The 20,106-nt window shown below is 40.2% G+C and overlaps 1 protein-coding gene across 2 annotated transcripts in view; it reads left to right on the top strand.

The window, feature by feature from the left end:
• Positions 1-1,875: 1,875 nt before the first annotated feature.
• Positions 1,876-20,106, top strand: part of CD28 (CD28 molecule) — a gene marked incomplete at its 5' end in the record, with an annotated part of 32,059 nt that continues 13,828 nt past the window's right edge. The window contains one exon of one of the 2 annotated variants that reach the window (XM_082689801.1): positions 1,876-1,966. In XM_082689801.1, coding sequence (XP_082545927.1) covers positions 1,876-1,966 — 91 coding nt within the window. Of the gene's footprint in view, positions 2,097-20,106 lie in introns of both variants that reach the window. The other variant, XM_082689800.1, reaches the window with a different exon arrangement.

Genomic DNA, 20,106 nt, shown 5'->3' with positions numbered 1-20,106 from the left:
TAAAAAAAAATTTTAAATATTTTATTTATTTATTTGACAGAGAGAAAGATCACAAGTAGGCAGAGAGGCAGGCAGGAAGCAGACTCCCTGCTGAGCAGAGAGCCCGATGCGGGGCTTGATCCCAGGACCCTGAGATCATGACCTAAGCTGAAGGCAGAGGCTTTAATCCCAGGACCCTGAGATCATGACCTAAACTGAAGGCAGAGGCTTTAACCCATTGAGCCATCCAGGCGCCCCTATTATTTACCTTTAATTCAGAAGTGTAAGTGAACCATTTCCAAGGATGAATTGTTCCAAAGGGCAGAGAGAGATGTCAGTACAAAAGGGTCACCAAGATCTGTTTGTAAGAAAATTGAAATGGGGACAAAGAGGGACTGTCAGCAGACAAAATACTTCTGATCTATCATTTCTCAGATGAGGAGAAAGAGACATGAAGACTTCTTTCACTTATAGCTAGATCATCAAAGATGTTCATGGTAACATTTTAAAATAGCAAAAAATTGGTAACAACACTAAGGGATTGTTAAACAATTTATGACATAATTATAGGTTGGAATATTATGCATTAACTAACAATGATGTTTATAAAGAATGCTTAAGTGTCATGGGAAAATGTTTAAGGTGTAACAGATAATAGTATATATCTGTTGAAAAATATAAATAAAACATGATATTAAACATGTAAAAATCTTGATAGAAAAACATATGGAAGGCAATGGGCCAGAATATTAACAATGTTTGTATCAGGGTGGTGAGATTATGGGTGAGTTTGTTTTAATAATTATTTTTAACATATAAAAATGTAAAATGTGGGGCACCTGGGTGGCTCAGTGGGTTAAGCCTCTGCCTTCGGCTCAGGTCATGATACCAGGGTCCTGGGATCGAGCCCCACATCGGGCTCTCTGCTCTGCAGGGAGCCTGCTTCCTCCTCTCTCTCTGCTTGCCTCTCTGCCTACTTGTGATCTCTGTCAGATTAAAAAAAAAAAAAATCTTAAAAAAAAAAAGTAAAATGTATCTTTTACTAAGTTTTCTATGTGAATATACCCTACCTTAACAGTTAGAATAAAAAACCGTGTAAGTTATCTTTAAAAAATACAGAACACCCCAACTTAGGGTACTCATATAAAACTTAGATTATCAGGGAATGAGAAAAAAATTACCAGGAAGGTTTTGAGGAAGCCGTTGAGTACAAGACCTTGACCCAGATGGCAGATGAAGAGAGCGGGGTTGGCCCCACCAGTGGGATGACTCCATGTAGAAGGCCCGGCCCGCTGAAGAGGGTTGCAGAGGTGCGGTTGCTGGCCTGGGGAGCCTGTTACAGAGCCTGTGTTCATGCCTCTTACTCAGCCTTGAATGGCTCCTTGTCATGCTTTTGGAGTCTCCCTTTGCTCAGGAAACCCCCTCCAGATGCTCACTGGTTGGCGCTTGTAGGTGGGGTGTGTTCCTGGAAGCGAGCTGGGGAAGGCTCGGTATAAACTGAGCAGTGTGTGCTAAATGCTCCACAGGGCTACCTATGCCTCACACAAAAGTTCAATTCCTAATATCTAGAACTCCTCCCACACTGATGTGCATGCTTCCCAAATCCCACGTAATTCTTGTTGTCTTCTAGACACAGTCTCTCCCCATGCTCCGAAAACCTCTCTTCTGTGATTGGCTTTCTTCCTCCTTTGTTTGTCTGCCCTTCAATTCCTGCTGAATTCGAAGCCCCTATGTCCACAGCTCTGATATACGTGTATGGAGAATAAGTCTCACGAGCCCATCATAGAGTAACTGACATTCTTTTTCAGTGACAAGAAAAGCTTGTCTTTAAAAGAAGAGGAAAAGTCTAAAGTCATCAAAACAATGTAATATCCTGTGTGAAATGTTGCAGTCATGATGCCTTGTGGTTTGAGTCCCTTGATCATGTGCCCCGAGGGAAATAAGTTGGTGGGGGCTGTGGATGACGGAGACGCTGAGGCTTCAGCAGGTGCATCTTCTGTTCCCCTCACACTCTGGGCTCCTCGGGGAGGAGGGGCTGGAGCCCTGGCCCACCATTAGCACAATGATCCTCAGGCTCCTTCTGGCTCTCAACTTCTTCCCCTCGATTCAAGTAGCAGGTAAACATTTTTTATTTCTTTTCTCCTCTGGGTTTTTCTTTCCAAGTCTTTGGTGGGCTTGGCTTCTCTTCAATTTCAGACAACTTGTGAAATGTGGACTTTTGAAATGTAGTTCTGCTCTACCATGGCAGCCTGTTACTTAGAAATCCACTGAGTCTCCATCTACAGTATAATATTTTAACAAACATTCTTTGGAATTGAATGAGGTTTATTTAGCTATTAATTGATAGTGTCACAGGAAGCTATGAAAATGTTGCTTTTTTAAAGAAACTGTATGAAAACCGCTATACGTAGGTGGGTCCTGAAAGTTCTGGATTTAGACTGCCAGGGTTCATACCGTCGATCCATTTCTTACTGGCTAGGTTTAGACTAGTATGTGGACTTGCTAAGCCTCAGTTTTCTTCTCTATAAATTGCGGGTGGTAATAACCTCATCTCAAGTTCATTGTGGGGATAAAATGAAATGATCTGTGTGAAATGCTTAGTATAGTCAGAGCTTATCTTGCAAAGATGAATGTTAGCTGTAGTTACGACTCTACTCGAATCGAATGTGTCAGAATGAATTTTGGAGTCATTACAGAAGGTGACACGATACAAATGCCAATAAATTACTTTCTTCTACAGTTGGCTGAAATCTGTTATCTTAGATTAAAATCCCTTACGTTCCCAATGATGATGAGGAGGCTATACCTAACACTATTATAACAGAGCTCCATTTCAGATGAAGAGACTGAGGGGTAGGGATATGAATTTGTCCAAGGATATACAGATATTATTTATGGGACTCAGGGTCTGAACCACCTTGAATCTGACTCTTCGGCCTATGCCACGGACCATGACGTTATTCCACCTAACGTGATATGGTTTATAATTTCATAGCTCCAGAAAATTCCAGGGGTCAAACCATCTTTGGAAAATCACAATTCCAAACAGAAAGAGCTTGTTGCTTTGGTGGGCTGGAGACAGGTGTTTGTTCGATTTGTTCTCAGAGTTAGAAAATTGTCTCGCTTGGCTCAAGATGTGTACTGATGCATGAGCATGTTTAAATAAGAATCGTTCTTCTTCTCTTGAAGATATATCGAAAAGCCAGTATCTTCAGTTTTTTTTTTTCCTCATTTATTTTGGTGGGTGTAGAGGCTGCGTTATTTGCTGTTATTCTTAACATCGTGTGCATGGGCTCCAAAGGGTATAATTTCCCAATGTGCCCAAGTGACATAGTTACAATTACGCCCATCTATTTTTGTTGCCTTCTGTGCCAGTGAGCGTATTTACAAACTGTGTGTATTAATAAAATGTACCCATTCAGTGAAAGACACAAGCTGGTGAGCTGGGTTATACCCCAGCATCTATCTGGTTGCCAAGCATGTAGAGCTACCAAATATTTTTCAAAAGAATCTTTAAAATGTATTTTAAAGAAGGTCTTTAATGTCTATCTTAAGGGATCTTTAGAATTTATTTTAAAAAAGTATTTAAAATTTCTTAATTAATTCCAAGGAAACGATAGACAGAATAGGCAGAAAGGAAAGAGCAGCTCATTCTCACAGAAACTATGTCAGTATTTGTACACAGAATACTTTCCTGATGTGCTCTGTGGACATCCATCGGTCATCAACTCACTGAATCTCTTTGGAAGATGTTTTTGGGAAGGCACAAAGCTTTAGATTTTTCCTTTGGAACATTTATTGAAAGGGGGTTAGCTTCAGAGCCCTGTTAAGGATACACCCATGTGGCACCTTTGTTTTCTATTTTAAGATACATCTACATTGTGAAGACCAACGCACCCCTGAAACAACATTTACGATTTGATGCTGAGTGGCCATCAAATGAAGTAGGAAAAGCACTAGAGAAGGCACTTTTGAAGTGCTTCTCTCAGTAAAAAAAACTGTTGTGATAAAATAACTACATCATACCAACAATGCATGGTCCATTCTAATCAATGGTGCAAAGCCTGTCATATGTTTTTGTCTGTATTTGTCCTCCCTGAAGAAATTATAGATGAGGTAAAATTCTCTGGTCACAGCGTCATTGTTCTCCCTAGCATTGAGAAAGTTTTCTGGTATGGCCGTGTTGAGATGTATGGGGTGTGTTGTATATGCGTGTGTGTAGGAAGAACAATATTACATGGTATCTTAACTAACTGGAATTTGGTAAAAAGTTTTTTTAAAAAACAGGAAAAAAGGAAGAACTGTCCTTTTCCTCACTAATTTAAAGATTCTAACTCACTGGCTCCCAGCATAGCTTAAAATGCTTATTCTAGGAAAGTTAAACCTAACCTGATTCTTCATGATTTTAATGATGCTGTAGAAATATTTTTATGACTAATTTAAAGAGGTATAATTTAGGGAGCAGGAGGAAAAATTCACTTACACAATTCCTTTCCTCAAGTCACATGTTTCCTACCGGATTTGAGTAATTATGCAATGGAGATCCACAAATTGAGAGGATTTTGTTGGATTTTCAAATAGGAGTCTGACTTAAAACTGTAGTTCCTTGAAAGGGAACCAATTTGTGATGGAAGATGGAAGGAGTGTGCCTCTAATAGATGGCATTGTTCATAGATTTTTCAGCCAATATTGGTCATTTTTCAGCAAGGCTAATCATCCAGAATGAAGATAAAAATCAGGACAACTTATTTTTTCAGGAGAGGATTTTTTTTCATTTCTCCCCAAACCTCAGCAAATAAACTGTCAAAATGGCCAGTTCGAACATGATTGATTTCTCCAATGCTTCTGGATTTCTCTTAGCACCTTTTGTTTTTTTCCCCCCTGAGAGAGGCACAGAAGGCAGGAAGATGGTTGGTTTTTAATAAAAAATCATCAGCAAAGCAAAGTAATGAAAGAGTTCATTTTTAGCTCAGCAAATGCCCCCTTTGAGGTAGTTGTTCATAATGGCAAGTAACTGACCTCTTATAGGGTAGTGCTGCCGTGAGGGTAGGCTTAGGAAAGGAAGAGAGAGGGAGAGATGAGCATTGAAAAGGCATTGTCGCCCGCAGATTGCCTATCTGCCTGACGTCCACTGCACAGTAGCCTGTTTTTGTTTTTGGTTTTTTTTGACTTAAAAAATTGACTGGGTGTTTTGTTATCTCAAGTAAATTCAATGGGCATTTCAAATGTATAGATGTTGTTTAAGACAGGATATTACATTTTTTTTTTTTCCAAAGGCAACCATCCAGAAAAAACTTTTACAGCAAGGATTGTAAAATAAATATCAACATATCAATATTAAGAAATAGAATGAGTCATTTTCACAGACAGATTAGAAAGAGAAATGAATCTGTGATCGTAACTCTGAAGCTCTCACATTAAAACCTTTCTTATGGGTGAGGGGGTGGGGATCTTGTCTCTTCTTAAGACATAGACTGTCCTCTCTTTTAATGTCTTTATTCTATTTTCATGAGTGGACAAATGTCACATGAGTACCATTCAGCTTTTACCCTGTGTGGATATTTCCCTTCAAGTATTTCCTGTAGGCAGTGTGCTGACATTTACAAAATGAAAATTTTTATGCTACCAATATCCTAGAAGAAAATTCCGTTTGTGGTTTATCATCTCTAAAACAATAGCTCTTTTATTAACTAGTGTAGGCATAGATAAGGAGACATGATTGCCAACTTTCTTGTCTACAAATCAGAGGGCAGGCCATCTTTCAAAGCACAGTTATTTTGCAACAGGTCACTGAAAAGGAGAAGATCTTTCATTTTCCCCTTTCATCTTGGTTAAATGTTTGCTTGCCTCTTTCCTTCAAGAAGTTTGTTACTTATGGAAATACACAGAGGCCAGTAGAAGTATTCTTCTCAGTAGATGGTTTGGCTGAACTTCTGGGAAAAAATGACGTCTGGGTGGTTTTGTGACTGACTGAAGGGGTCTCAGGTTTTCGAAGCTGTGTTAGAAAAATCTGTCTCTTTTATGGCGATTTCTTGACAGTGCGTTGTCATCAAAACATGGTACCCCAAGCTTTCAGACTGAGAATTGTTGCATGAGAATGGGTCCCTGAAGCCGGAGGAACACGGGCCCCATGGGGAAGGGGTTGCAAAATGGTTGTCTAACTTCTTGCTTGTTACCTTCATTTTAATGACCCTGAACTTCAGAAGAGAGAAGCACTGGATGGGGTCAAGGGCTACTTGGTCATTTGTTAGAGGATGTGAGGAAGAGAGTTTAGACTCCTTTGGTCTTGGTATTTAAATATTAAGGTCACTGACGTCTTGACTGAGTCTGTGTATCACCAGGCAGGTTACGTGTGTTTATGTTTTCAGTGCTGGACGAAAACCTGCACTGTGGTGGAGAATTTCTTACTTAACTCTGAGCTGCAACTTTATCTCTGCATCACCATTACCGTCATCTTTTCATTTGTCATCATCTTCATTATCTGTGGGACTCTGGCTGCCACGGTAGCTGTGTTAATGGTTCCTGATGGTGTCATAAATGGCACCCACTCATAGTTCTCTCTGACCTCTGATCTAATCGGCGACCCTTTTCTGCAGTAGCTAAGTGAACTTCATGGCTCACAATTCACCATGTAATGTATTGATTACGTCAGGAATTCCTGTTCATCACCCACTCATTGATACAAGAATCTGCATTACTGACATGTGTTACATTGTAATACTGACATCGATTCCCTTGTTAGGAACATAGGTGGTTGTTTGATTTTTTTTTTTTTTTTTAACACTTGCTGAGAAGGTAGAGGGTTGTGCTTTTCATTGCTTAGGGATATCTAACAGATGTTGAAGTATCAGAACATCCCTGTGGCTGTAATTAGCTTCCATGTAACCCGATGACTTTCTTTGGTACTGAACACTACTACTAATAAGGCTACAGAATTTAAGACCATCTTTAGGAATGTTGGGTCCAGGAGGGCTCCATTTCTGATCTACAGACTCTGTCCCATAGAAACTGGGTGAGAATGGGCACATATGGGAAGAATGTTTCCTTTTACTGAAGCTCCCGGGGGGACTAAAACAGGATATTACTAGGTTACTGTTCTCTAAAGTACTAGGTTCCTGTTCTGTAAAGTTCCTCCATCTTCTTACATGTGAGCAAGACAAGTCTTCATTCTTGTGCCCATTTGATAGGTATTTATTAACATCTTCTAGATGCTATTCTAGGTTCTATGACTGATACAAAAAACGCAGTCTGAGCTTCAATGAAGTAAAAATGAGAATTGTAAAATCTTTCTAGAATTTTTTTTCTTTCAATTTAGCATCATCGTGAATGATTCACTGTTTGTGGTAATTTATTTTATTTGTTCTCTGTATGTAATAATTTAATTTAGTTATAAGCAACAGCATCCATATAACTGGTGAATTCAACCAGAGACATTTAGAGATGGGCAAGGACTTAGAGATCTCTCAAGCTATTGAAAAGGTGGCTGTGATGATGGGTCCTGGAAGATGCTAAAGAAAAGTCATTTTGCAATGTTCCTTGGCATGTTTTGGATGATCTAAGGCTGGACCCCTCTTGCTTATCCAATCAATCTTCTTTCACACCCTAATATAAGACCCTCAAACCCCAATGCAGCTTTCTTCACAGTCCCTGTGAAGACTGCTCTGGGCGTTTTTGACCTTTCTGATGCTATAGCCTTCCTGGGGTTCCCTCTCTCCCCCTTTCCATCTATCCAAATCCTACTCATCTTTCGTTTCATGACTATAATGCAAGATTCACTTCTTTTGAGGAAGCTCTCCCTGGGTATTCAGCCTTTATTATGGACTTGAAAGAGGAGTTCCAGTGGCAGTATAACTCAATCTAACAAAGACTTATTAAACCTCTGTTATATTTTAATCTTTATGGGAGCCTGAAGGAATATAAAAAGAGGAAAAGAAGTATAAGGATTTAGCACACAAGAACTGCTTGTGCAATTGACCAAGTTCTCTCTGCAGCCATAGACTTTTTGATCCAGCTGAGAAGACCATACATGACATGATATAGCAGTGCGGAAACAATAACTAAGTCTTTGGCTACTTCTTCTGTTGTTTCATGCCTTAATGACTTTGTATACATTATGCTTATAATCTGAAATGTCCCCTACACCTCTCACCTCTCACTCACCTACTCATTCCTTCTCGGAGACCCTAAACGGCAAAGTGAGGGACTTCCTTCCTTCTCAGGGTTTCCCAAATTGTTATTGTGCAGTGATGCATCTGTTTCTCCTCCTAGACTGTGAGCTCTTTGCAGGCAGGATCATGTCTTATTCATCATTATAACTTCACAGCACAGCAAAGATATAACTGAAGATTCCAGCACAGTGTTGGAAGCATTATTAGGTGTTCAACAAATATTTGTTGAAGAAGGAAATGAATGAGTTAGTACTAAAATGAGGAAGCATAACATCAATATCCTAGTAAGATTAATATAGAATAGTAATATAGAATAGTAAGCATTTATGGGAATTGAATGGGACATTAAAGCTAGATATGATTTGAATGGATAATGTTTTTAATAATAATTCCTAGCTCATACTGATTTTTCACTTATAATGTGCCAGGCACTATTCTCCCTGGCTTCCCTTATATTAAATAATGTGTTTTTTCCTGAAATCCTCTGAAACAGTTGCGACAATCTTCTATCTGTATGATGAGGAAACTGAAGGACGGAGCAAACAGAGCAACTTGCCTATGGTCACACAGCTAGTAAGTGAGTCAATCCAGACCCTTGCTCCAGGATTCATGTTTTTAACCAACTCCATGTAACTTCAGAAGGGAGAAGCCATACAAATAAAGAAATTAAACCAAGGATATTGTTCTGTGCTCTTGGCCAGAACTGAATGTGTGGAAGTGCGGAAAGGTAGGGTAGAATCAGGTCAAACCAAGGACAGAGCACTGGTCCCCCAAGTTTGGACTTATTTTCAAGGCATTTTGATGCAGTTGGAAGCTTTTGGAAGCAGGATGGTCTAGAATGTATAGAGACTAATGGCAAGGGGCTCACATTATAACACTTTGCCAGGAGGGGGGTAGTAGTTTAGAATTTGGGTAGCAAAGGTGGGAACAGCAAGAAGTGACTATTCTGAGGGATGCTTGAAAAGTAGAAATTCCAGGATATAGTGCCTGATTTGTGAAAGAGAGGGAGGGATCAAGAGTGATGTCAAGATTTTTGGCTTCATAGAGGAACGGTGGTATCACCGCCTGTAATCAAGATGTTCTGCAGTTGAGTTTTGGGGCAAACTGATGTTTAGTTTTAGAACATTGAGTTTGAAGTGAAGGCTTGAAATGACAGAAAAATGTCCTGTACAAACCTGAAGCTATGGGAGTCAGGTAAGAAGAAAATATCTAGGAATCCTCATCTTTGGAGTAAAGCTGATGTCATGGGAAAGGATGGCAATAGAAAGGAGAGAGTTGAACTGTACCTGGAAAATTGCTCGGTTAGGAGTCAGCTGAAGAGGATGATCAACCAGTGAAGGAGACAAAGAACATGTTTGGAGAGAGAAGAGGAGAAAGAGACTTGATAGAACATCACTAAAGCCAAAGAAGGAAATAATTTCAAAAAGAGACAGTCCTTAATAACATCAATTATATAAGGGAAGAAGTGATTAGTGGCCTGGGAAGGCTATTGGTTTTGACTAAAAGGAGACCAGTTGGGACTTTTGAGCCTAGATAGAATGGTAGGAAAGGAAGATAAGACTTCAAAAAGTCAAGAAAAAGTGGAGGGGAACAATACAGAGATAGCAGAAAGAGAGGAAATTGTTGGGTAAAGACAGTTCTATCACCTGTGATGTTCACCATTTCTTGTATATGACATGGTAGGTATGTAATAAATGTTTGCAAACCCAGTGACTTTATTATGTTTAAGATGTAGAAGGAACCAAGTGCTGTTCTTGAGTGTGAGTGTGTGTCATGTTGAAGGGCCATTAGGAAATAAAAGAGGAGGAGGGAGAACAATGAAGGACAGAGGCAGTTGTCACCTAGAGATGGGGAGAAAGATTTGGATCACAGAGGATGGGAGTATTAGAGAGAAGAGGACAAATCTCTAAGAAGAATGGGGAGGGAGAGAAGAGATTTATACAGGCAGCCATATAATGTTAGAATGGAGAAGGGGTAGATGAGTGATTACATGCTGCCATACTTGATATTAAAAACTTTTACTTAAAAATTATATCTATTTCATTCTTTCAGAACAGGTTTTAGTGTTAAACCTGTATCAGCAAGGGCCACTGGATAACACATGCCTTAACTTTGAAGACCTCGCCCATCTCATTTTAAATTTGTTTGAGCCTTCAAAAATGTACAATATGGCTTGGCCTGGACTCAGCTCATGGCTGAAATAAGAGGGTCATGAGATTCAGATCAATCCTGCCCAATATCATGAGCAGGGCTCCAGTTTCCAGTCAGGAAATTGAATCTCAGCATCTCCCTGTGTTTTTTGGACCAAGGATGTAGCTGCTTGCTGTTGGCTTTGGGGAGGCCACGTCTGTTTTTTCTACCCTCAATTCCTTTTTATTTTTTTCAAACTTAAAAGCTAACACCACTGATTTCTCAAGATGGGGGGGATGTGATTAGGAGTTTTAGTCTGTTGAAATGTGACAAAATCTTTTCTAGGCCTTCATTTCCTTGTCTGATGTGTGAGGGGGTTGGACTTGAAGACATCTTAGGTCTATTTCTGGCTTAAACATCCTTCTTACAAGCAATAAAAGTACTGGCTCTTATCAGTTTTAACAAGACAACTCAACCACCCCATCACTTTGTGGATGCTCTTATGATCTGAGAGAGAAAATACAAAGAACCGCTGAAGAGCAATATCTGAAAGTGCTTGGAGAGACCGCAAACCAGAGTGTTAGGTCCAAAGATGCTTGGAAACTATGGCAGGACTTGGCTTTTTCTTTTCTTTTTCTCCTCCACCTTCCTATATAATGTTAAGGTTCCACATAGTAATTATTTTCAAACTTCCAAGTCATGACATTTGCCTAGAAGATTCTGTATGTGTCAAGGTGGCCCTGCACAGACTCTTTGGAGATGTAAGACTGAGTTATTGTTATACTGTTCATGTAGAAAGCTATGAAGCCCTAGTTACCTATGGTTTGGATTACAGGCAACCTTTTAGGGTAATAAAATTGGATATTTGGGAGGGGTTTGGAAGATTTCATATAAGGTGCTCTGCCTTCTTGGCCTCTTAGATTATCTTCTAGCATTAGGGACTCAGAGGACAATTGTAGACCTTTGAACTGTAGGGGCTGGGTCACATCATACCCATTTATGTTGCTTTGTGTTTAAGAAGCTTCAATCCTGGAGTGCTTACACCCTACATTGCTGGGTAGTGTGTCTGAGCATTTGGGGTGGATTTCAGTGCAGGCAATGGCTTTAGGCATGTTTAATATTAACTGTCATCCTAATAAAGATGACATCCTGACGTACATAACTATTTGTAACTTTCTTGAGCTCTAGTCCAACACATCTAACTCCTGGACCTTTCCTTCGGGATGCTTTACCCACCACTCAACCGAGTGTATCTGAAGCTGAACCCAGCAGCTTTTCTCCAAACAAAGCTAATTTTGCCAGCAATGCTTCTGCTTTCACCCTTCCCCAGCCCACAAACTCCGTGTCATTTCTGATTCTCGTTCACCGTCAGTGAGGACAACCAGGTCCCCACTCCTCATCTGTCCTGCCCACCCCAGCTGCCTCCTCTGCACCTCACACCCTGTGGGCTCACATCAAAGCTATTGCAACAGTCTCCCAATTGGTCTCTGCCTCCTCTCCACCCTCTCCAGCAAGTGTGCTCTGCACTACTGTGCTAACCTTCCTGAAGGGGCACTTACCACCCTATTCTCAACTCAGGTGTCTTCATTGTCTCCCTTGCCTTCCTAGCAAAATCCATGTGCCTTTTCTTGGCATTAAAGTTTCTCTGTGATTGGAAGCCACCATCTTTACCTTTTTCCCCTTTATGTAAACAGAATGCTCTGCTGGTCCCCAATAAACCTTTATACTAAAAGCTATTTCCTTCATCTTAGCCTGTCTAAATTTACCCCCGACTTCATTGCCCAGCTAAAGGCCAGTTTGTCTTCATAAAAGCCTCCAAAATCATCTCGACTGGAAACAAGGCCTCTTTTATATGACTGTTAAGACAGGGCTTATAGACCATACATGGCCCTAGAGTGTAGCTAATGGTGTATTTACCTTAGGGTTTCTCCTAGAAGAAAGAGGTTGTATCTTTTACATCTTCCATCTCCCAAGAACCTAGTACATTGGTTCTATTATTTATTTACTGAATAAATCCATGACTTCATCATGGCAGAAGTCAGAATACCAAAGAACAATTTTTGGACACATTGAAATTTCTTTTCAGAAAGTGCTTATTGATCATTTTGATAATTTTTCTCTCTTCATAATTGATGACTAGATACTTACTTGGGACTTTTTGCTACCGAACTATTTGATCTCGGAGTTAACTTCTTGACAGTTGTATGGAGCCCAATAGTTATGGAGCTTAGACTGGTGCTGGTTAATGGCAGCTTGCTGAGTAAATGTATTAATCAGGTTATTATTTCTATTTGTATTGCTACCTATCTATAATCATTTGCATCTGTTTGAACTAAGGCCTCGAGATTTTGAATAAAAGTCACCCTTTCAATAAGAATAAATGTGCTGGACAGAACTGATAGTTGTAGTCACGCAATCTTGGGCAGGGCTGATCCCATGGTCTATTTGTCTGAACAAAGTCATTGCATCTGTCATGGCGGCCTCCTCTAGGTGATTCTATTTCCTTCTGGTTCTGGTAACCTCACCCTGCCCATGAGCTTTTAGACCTAAGGGTGCTCATAACTCTGCTGCCATGAACTACAGTTTCTAGCATTTGCCTTGTGGCCTCCACACCTTTGCCAACAGTACTTTTAAAAAAATATACCTTCCTCCTGTTGCCCAATTTTGAGTGTGCCATTTGTTTTCTGCTGGGCTCCTGAATGGGATAACATATATGTATACACCGCATGCTTTTTCACAGCCCCTTTTGGGCGGAGCTTTCCTTAAATCTTGACCCTTGGGAAAACAGGGGGATTTCCAGATGACGGCCATTAGAAAACTAGATGGAATGATCACAAAGTTATTCTGAAAATGTGATGTTTGTTACTCTCCACCCAACCTCCGCCCACTTTATCATGAACTTCAGAGGGTCTGGAGCCATTTAAGGTATGCTAGGTCATTCATAGCTTTGTTTTTATCTTCCTAGTAACTCAAAGAAGATGGTCAAAGACTGATGAGGGTTTTTTACTCCTCTTTCTCACATCTATAGGAGGCTGAGCCACCAGCTAGATTTCCAGAACCACCAACAGAGGAAAGAGCCACTTTCCTCCCAGAAAGCGCAATTGGTCTTACAGGTTTCGGAGCAAACACTGCATTGCCCTGTTAACAAGCCTGGCCCTTATGGAGCCTAAAAAGGAACAAGTGGTCAGAGGGCCACGTGCTGAAGGGTATCCTAGGCCTGAAGAGGAAATGTACTTAGAGGAAAGTTACAGTAACTTCACCAGTTCTGTGGTCAGGAGGGAGGTGCTCTGTGCCAGGGAAACCAGTGTCACCTTCACAGTGTGTTCACAAACATCGTAGGGCAAGATGGTTGAAAATAGAAAGCTTTCATTTGCTCTGGTTCCTGCCTGACATGTTAAATTCTGTTCAGTCAGAATTTTAAAAAAGGAAACGACGTGATTAGGATCTTATGATCTGATTTTTAAGCTGCAAAAGAAACTGTGATGTGCAGAAATGGAACCCAATGAAGTTCTTAAGAGGTTCCGAAAGAAAGTCACATTGCTAATTAAATACCTATCATATCTCCTTTTACTGCTTCCTTAACGTTTCAATGCACATCTCTGTCTTGAGTGCTGTCTACTCCACTCTCTGGTTCTGTTTCTCTGTGGTGCTATGATAGAGAAAAGGAAAGATGGCATATCCTAAATTAGACATGATAAATGTATGTAATTCACAAAGGTCCTGAGGTTGAGAATTTGCCCAATGAGGTTTAGACTGAAAAGTGATGTTCTATACCGACGAATTTAGTTCCAAGTATTTTGTACAAACTTGGGCAAGCGGAAATAGGAGAGCTGAGATGGCATCATTGTTGGTTGTGGATCTGAAATAAGTTAAAGAGGCATTTCACATGACGGTATTGTCCGTAGGCCTTATCTGGGATCCATCATAACCTTTAGGAAGTCTCTGAAATCATAAGCAAAATGTTTTGTGCACATGCATTACAAGCCAAGAAAGTTTGGAGACACACTTTTTCTAAATATGACCATGAAATCAAGTGAATCTACTGAATGCACAAAGTTGGCTTTCTGAATAAAACATTCATGACTTCAAACAGTATTCCTAGAAACATAAATAAATAAATAAATTTTGCTTTTCCATTATTTGTGTGACCTTACTTAAAAAGTCGTTTTTTGTTTTGTTTTGTTTTCAGTGGTCTCTTCTATAAAATAAGGTTTTGGTTTAGATCACCTCAAGAGTTCCTTCCAGCTGAGCACTCCAGCAACATGTTGGAAAAAATAAAATTTTAACTTAGTTTTGTCCTGATTCCACTCCATCTATTCCCCTATTCAATGGTATTTTCCTCCCTAACTCTCACTTCTAATACCATCCAATTATCGTCCAACTTTGAGAAGATCTAGAATCAACCACTGAAATTGTGTTGAAATTTTGATGGAAACTAACAGAGGGGAAAAAAAAAAACTACCAGTAGATTAGAAGTCATGAAGCATGAGCCAAGTCATAAAGGTCACTTGTCCTATAAACTTGGGCAACTTGTTTGAGCTCTTTAACCTCAGTTTCCCCATCAGTGAAATGCACATAGAGATGACTGTCCTATTTATTTATTTCACAGGTTAATATGGAGTTCACATGAGATAAAATAGGAAAATGCACTTTGTAGCCCTGTGGATGTAGGCCGCAATTACTAATTTAAGTCAATGTGTGTCCCATATTGCCTTTTAGGCTTCATCTTCTTTTGAAATCCAAGCATTAACTGAGTTGGTGAGGAGAGTCCTTTTAGGGGCAGGATTTCTTCTCTGGTGCTTGGAACCACACCCGAGAGATGGTTATCCACTCCATCTGTGCAGAGAATTGATGGATTATTAATATAGTAATTGACCCATTTACAACAGGCAAAAAGGGAAAGGTTTTTTTGTTTTGTTTTGTTTTTTTGTTCTTTTGGTGACCAGTTCTCATGGAAGCACAAGCAACTTTCCATTTTCTAAGTCAGCTGTATCACAAGATTCACAGATTATCTGTGGGAAATCTTTTAGCTTGCACTGCCTTACTTATAAGGAGCAGATAAGTACCTTTTCACCTCCAGTCTTACTCTTCATGTTGCCTGTTGTTAAGGAGGAGTTGTGAGGGAAAGAGGTTTGAGGTTACAGCTTCCTGTCTCCACACCTTTAGCTGATTTAGCTGCTAAGAAAGGCTTTGAAAGCAAAGCACTAAATTCATCATCAAAACAACTTGTCAATTCAGTTAGAGAAATGTCAGCCAAGCGAATCTTTTGATACCAGAAGCAAATACAATTGATGGATTGACATGTTTCTCTTTTAATGCAGTAGGTTTGACCTAGGTGGACCTTGCTTAAATACTCACAAGAAGGAAAGGAAAGGCTACATGGAAAGGCTAGGTCTGCAAAGACCAAAATAACCTGAGAAGGGTGCTCTTCATTCCTAGCATGAAAGGGCTCAAATACAAGATAGTACAGGGAAGCTAAACATTTCTCTAATGTCTTCTGAGCCTGGGTATGTTCTTAAATTTTGCAATGTGTTCTTAAATTATTTGATGTCTTGCAGATTCCCTGAAACTCTGAGAACTAAAAATACATTTCAAAGCCAACTATCATTTGATGTTTCTGTTACTGGTAGCTATGACTTATCCATGTTAATACTCATTCTGGTAGAGTGAGGGGTGCACATTTTCACAATGCTCCATTTTAAGAAAAAAATAAGAATTATTGTGTCTACTGTAAGTAGACACATATGATCACATATATTCAGTATCATTTAGAGAAATTGGTTCTCTTTTTCTACCACCAAAAGTGAATTTCCTTCATTTAGTGTGTCTTCAAAGCAGAAGTAGATTTTGAAATCCTATGAGATGGTTTCTTACTTAGGTTTCTCTAAATGATTGACATGAACCAAGGTGGGGCCAAGGGCTATCAGGATATAAATAATGAAAACAAGAAGTTTTATCAGCCGATCTTTAACTTGGGTTGAACCCTAAGCTTAGGGAATCATTGCCACACACTAGCACATAGTTGGCACACCACTTCGTGCATAGCACCTAACGTTAACATTATGTGCTGACATGGAAGGCAGAGAAAAGTAAACATTGACAAATACATTGGATGGCTCTTTTTTATCAAATGGCCATGTCATCACTATTTTTCAAGTTCTTTTCCAACAAATTTTAGTACAAGGAGTCACACAAAAAAGGACTTTTCTTTCCCCTTTGAAGTTGTTGGATGTGCCATCAACCAGGAGAATATGGACTATGTAACCCCCAGTCAAGATCCTGAGAACTTGGATTACTCCTCTCTGAGAGGTTGTGTAATTTGCAGTGCTGAGGTGGAATGGGTTCAGAGAAATCCCCTATAACCATGCTCACGTTTGAATTTGGAAGCCCCATGATGAGCAGAAGTAAAGTCTATCTTCTAGTTATCCCACTACATTATGTTTTGTGAAAGAAAGCCAGTTCCAGGAGAGAAATACTACCACTTCTCCCTTGTGAGAACAGAAAACAGTGAATTAAACTCCAGGGAGTCAATTAGTTTTGAGGTAACTAATATGCTCTTTGCAGTGATCTCTTAGGCTGGAAGAATGTCTTTTTCATAGCTCAGATGTCTAACCTTCATCTCAGTTTCTCATAATGAGTGAAGAAGAGACATAGGTAAAAGAAAAACAGTATTACTTACTGGTTGGTCTGTATGGTCTGAGGATAATCATTTCTAACTCCTCCTCTCTCACTCACCACATCTAAGCCAACGCTGAGTTCTGTCAGTTTTAACCTGCACATATTTCTTGAGCTCATCCACTTCTCTGTAATCATAGTTCAGACGCTTATCACGTCTTACCTAGGTCACTATGATTGTATCCTAACTTGTCTCCATGTTTTTACGCTTGTGCCCTTCAAATTTACTTTCCGCATTTTTACTAAAGTGGTATATAGCAAATGAAATCACCTTTCTGCTCAAGATACTTCAATAGGTCCCCATCACCAGCAAGAGAGCCCAAGCTGTGAACTATGCTTGTTTTGCCAATATTTTCTTTTACAAGTCATGGGCCGGCAAAATGGAGGCAGCTCTAATTCCCTATGTCTGCCACACTCTTTCTCACCTCCTTATCTCCTCTGCGTAGATCCTTCTTTTTCTCTCTTTGTCTTGTATTCCCTATAGTACTTGACCTCACACCCTATTCTCCAGCACATACTCTCCTACCTCATTTCACCCCAACACAAAGGCTCCTCTTGCAAGGCTTTTACCTAATAAACTTGTTGAATAAATGCATGCCTACTTCCACGGCAGGTCAGCAGTCACCTTGAGAAATCCTTAGCTGGTTTTCTAGTTGCTTGCAGAAATGCCCTGCAGATCACTGTGCCACTGTCTTAAAAGTAGCTGTTGATGAAACTTTCCTTCCCACCAGACTGTAGCTGCCCAAGGATAGAAACTGAGCCGTGTTCTCTTTGGGAAATAGACTTTTTCCTTCTGTGTGCCTCTTGGGAGGGTGTCACATTCTGAGTGATACAGGACATGTTAAGTAAACTACTGGAGTATAGATGCTAGAGCTTTTCTTCCTTCTCCCTCTCTCCACCTCACTGTGGGTGCTAGGAAGAGGAGCCCAAACTGGATCCAGGGTTTCTCTCCAGCTTTCGTCGGTTTTCCTGCTTATGCTCCCTTTTGTTATCCTAGCAAATTACTCCTATGCTAATTTTTTCCCCTTATGTCACCTCTCAAAGGCAGAGTAGGAAGAATTTGATTGCCTCTTGACACCGAATCCAGATAATCAGGGACAGTTACAATCCCTGGAGGTCTCAGTAAACAGAAATACCAGCGCCTAACCTGGACTCCCTGAAAAGCAGGAATTTCTTGCTGGATTTGGCTCTTTTAATCAGAACTGGCCCAGTGATTCTTTCTACGTAAATAAAAATAAAACCAAGCAAAATGCAACACAACAAAAACAAGTTGAATTTCCCTATTTTTTAAAAGATTTTATTTATTTATTTGGCAGACATATATCACAAGTAGGCAGAGAGGCAGGCAGAGAGAGAGAGAGAGAGAGAGAGAGGGGAGGAAGCAGAGAGCCCTGGTGAGCAGAGAGCCCGATGTGGGGCTCCATCCTAGGACCTTGGGATCATGACCTGAGCCAAAGGCAGAGGCTTTAACCCACTGAGCCACCCAGGCGCCCCATGAATTTCCCTATCTTTATGGGTTTAAATTTTGATTACCTACATGTGCTTTTCAGTGCTTTAAGGGGGTTTTGAGTGAATAATAAATGAAGCTAATGTTGTTGTGGAGACACAAATTTTGAGCAAGGATTTAATGAGATGGTAATCAGATCTCGCTGTTGATAACAATGACAGAGTCAGATTACCACCTTTCACTTATTGATTATTTAATGAGATCTTATCATTCACACAGTAGTATATAAAGAAACATAACAGATTGTCCTTGCTCAAAGAAGACCCAGAAACTGGAAGTCTAGAGGAAATAAATACATATAAAAGCCTGAAGTATATGAAGCAAGAGGTGTTCCACATGTAGAACCTGACCAAATGGCAAATGAGTGATACAGATAGTAATCATTTGAGACCTAAGAAGGGAGAGACACTCTAGGCCATGAGCTTAGTTAGCAAAGTATGGAAAGAGGAATGCTCACACAGTATATTACTGGGATGTTAAATAGTCTGGCTGATTGGGAAGATTGGGTTTGAGGAGATGAGACTGGAAAAACCTGTGGAGGCCTGGGAATTGAGGATAAGAAATGAATTTTCAATTGTTAAGTCACTGGTTCTCAAACTTGACTGCAAATTAGAATCTCCTGAGAAACTAAAAATACTGATGTCTGGGTTCTATACACAGAGATTCTGCTTAAATTGACCTAGGAATCAAGGGTTTTTAAATTGCAGCTGATTCTAATATGCTGTCACCTTGAGAAATCTGTTACATGACTGTGATTTTCAACCCTCACTAAATACTAGAATCAAAGGGGGAAATCTTTATGACAATACTAAAGATGACCCACAGAATGGGAAAAAATATTTGGAAATCTGGTAAGATTTATATATGATAAGGAATTTGCATCAAAAATACGTAAAGATCTCTGATAATTCAACAATAAAAAACAGTCTGGTTAAGTGGGTAAATGATCTGAATAAACATTTCTCTAAAAATGATAGACAAATTGAGCACCTGGGTGGCTCGTTTGGTTAAGTGTCTGCCTTCGGCTCAGGTCATGATCCCAGGGTCCGGGGATCGAGCCGGGGATTGGGCTCCCTGCTCAGCAGAGGGCCTGCTTCTCTCTCTTCCTCTGCTCCTCCCACTGCCTGTGCTCGCTCGCTCTCTCTCTCTCTCTCTCTCTGTCAAATAAATAAAGTCTAAAAAAGAATGAGAGACAAATGATTAAAAAGCACATAAAAAATGCACCACATCGGGGCGCCTGGGTGGCTCAGTGGGTTAAGCCGCTGCCTTCGGCTCAGGTCGTGATCCCGGGGTCCTGGAATCGAGCCCCGCATCGGGCTCTCTGCTCAGCGGGGAGCCTGCTTCCTCCTCTCTCTTTGCCTGCCTCTCTGCCTACTTGTGATCTCTGTCTGTCAAATAAATAAATAAAATCTTTAAAAAAAAATGCACCACATCATCAGTCATTTGAGAAATGCATATCAAACCACAATAAGATACTGTTTCATATCCACCGGAATGGCTATGGTAAAGAAAATGAACAATACCAAGTGTTGGGAAGGAGATGGAGAAATCAGAATCCTCAGACACTTTCGGTAAAATGTAAAATAGTGGGTGCCTGGGTGGCTCAGTGGGTTAAGCCTCTGCCTTTGGCTCAGGTCATGATCTCAG

The sequence above is a fragment of the Mustela nivalis genome, assembly GCF_964662115.1.
Source record: "Mustela nivalis genome assembly, chromosome: 11".
Classification (NCBI taxonomy): domain Eukaryota; kingdom Metazoa; phylum Chordata; class Mammalia; order Carnivora; family Mustelidae; genus Mustela; species Mustela nivalis.
The sequence above is the reverse complement of the archived record's forward strand: the minus strand, read 5'-3'. Positions and strand labels throughout refer to the sequence as shown.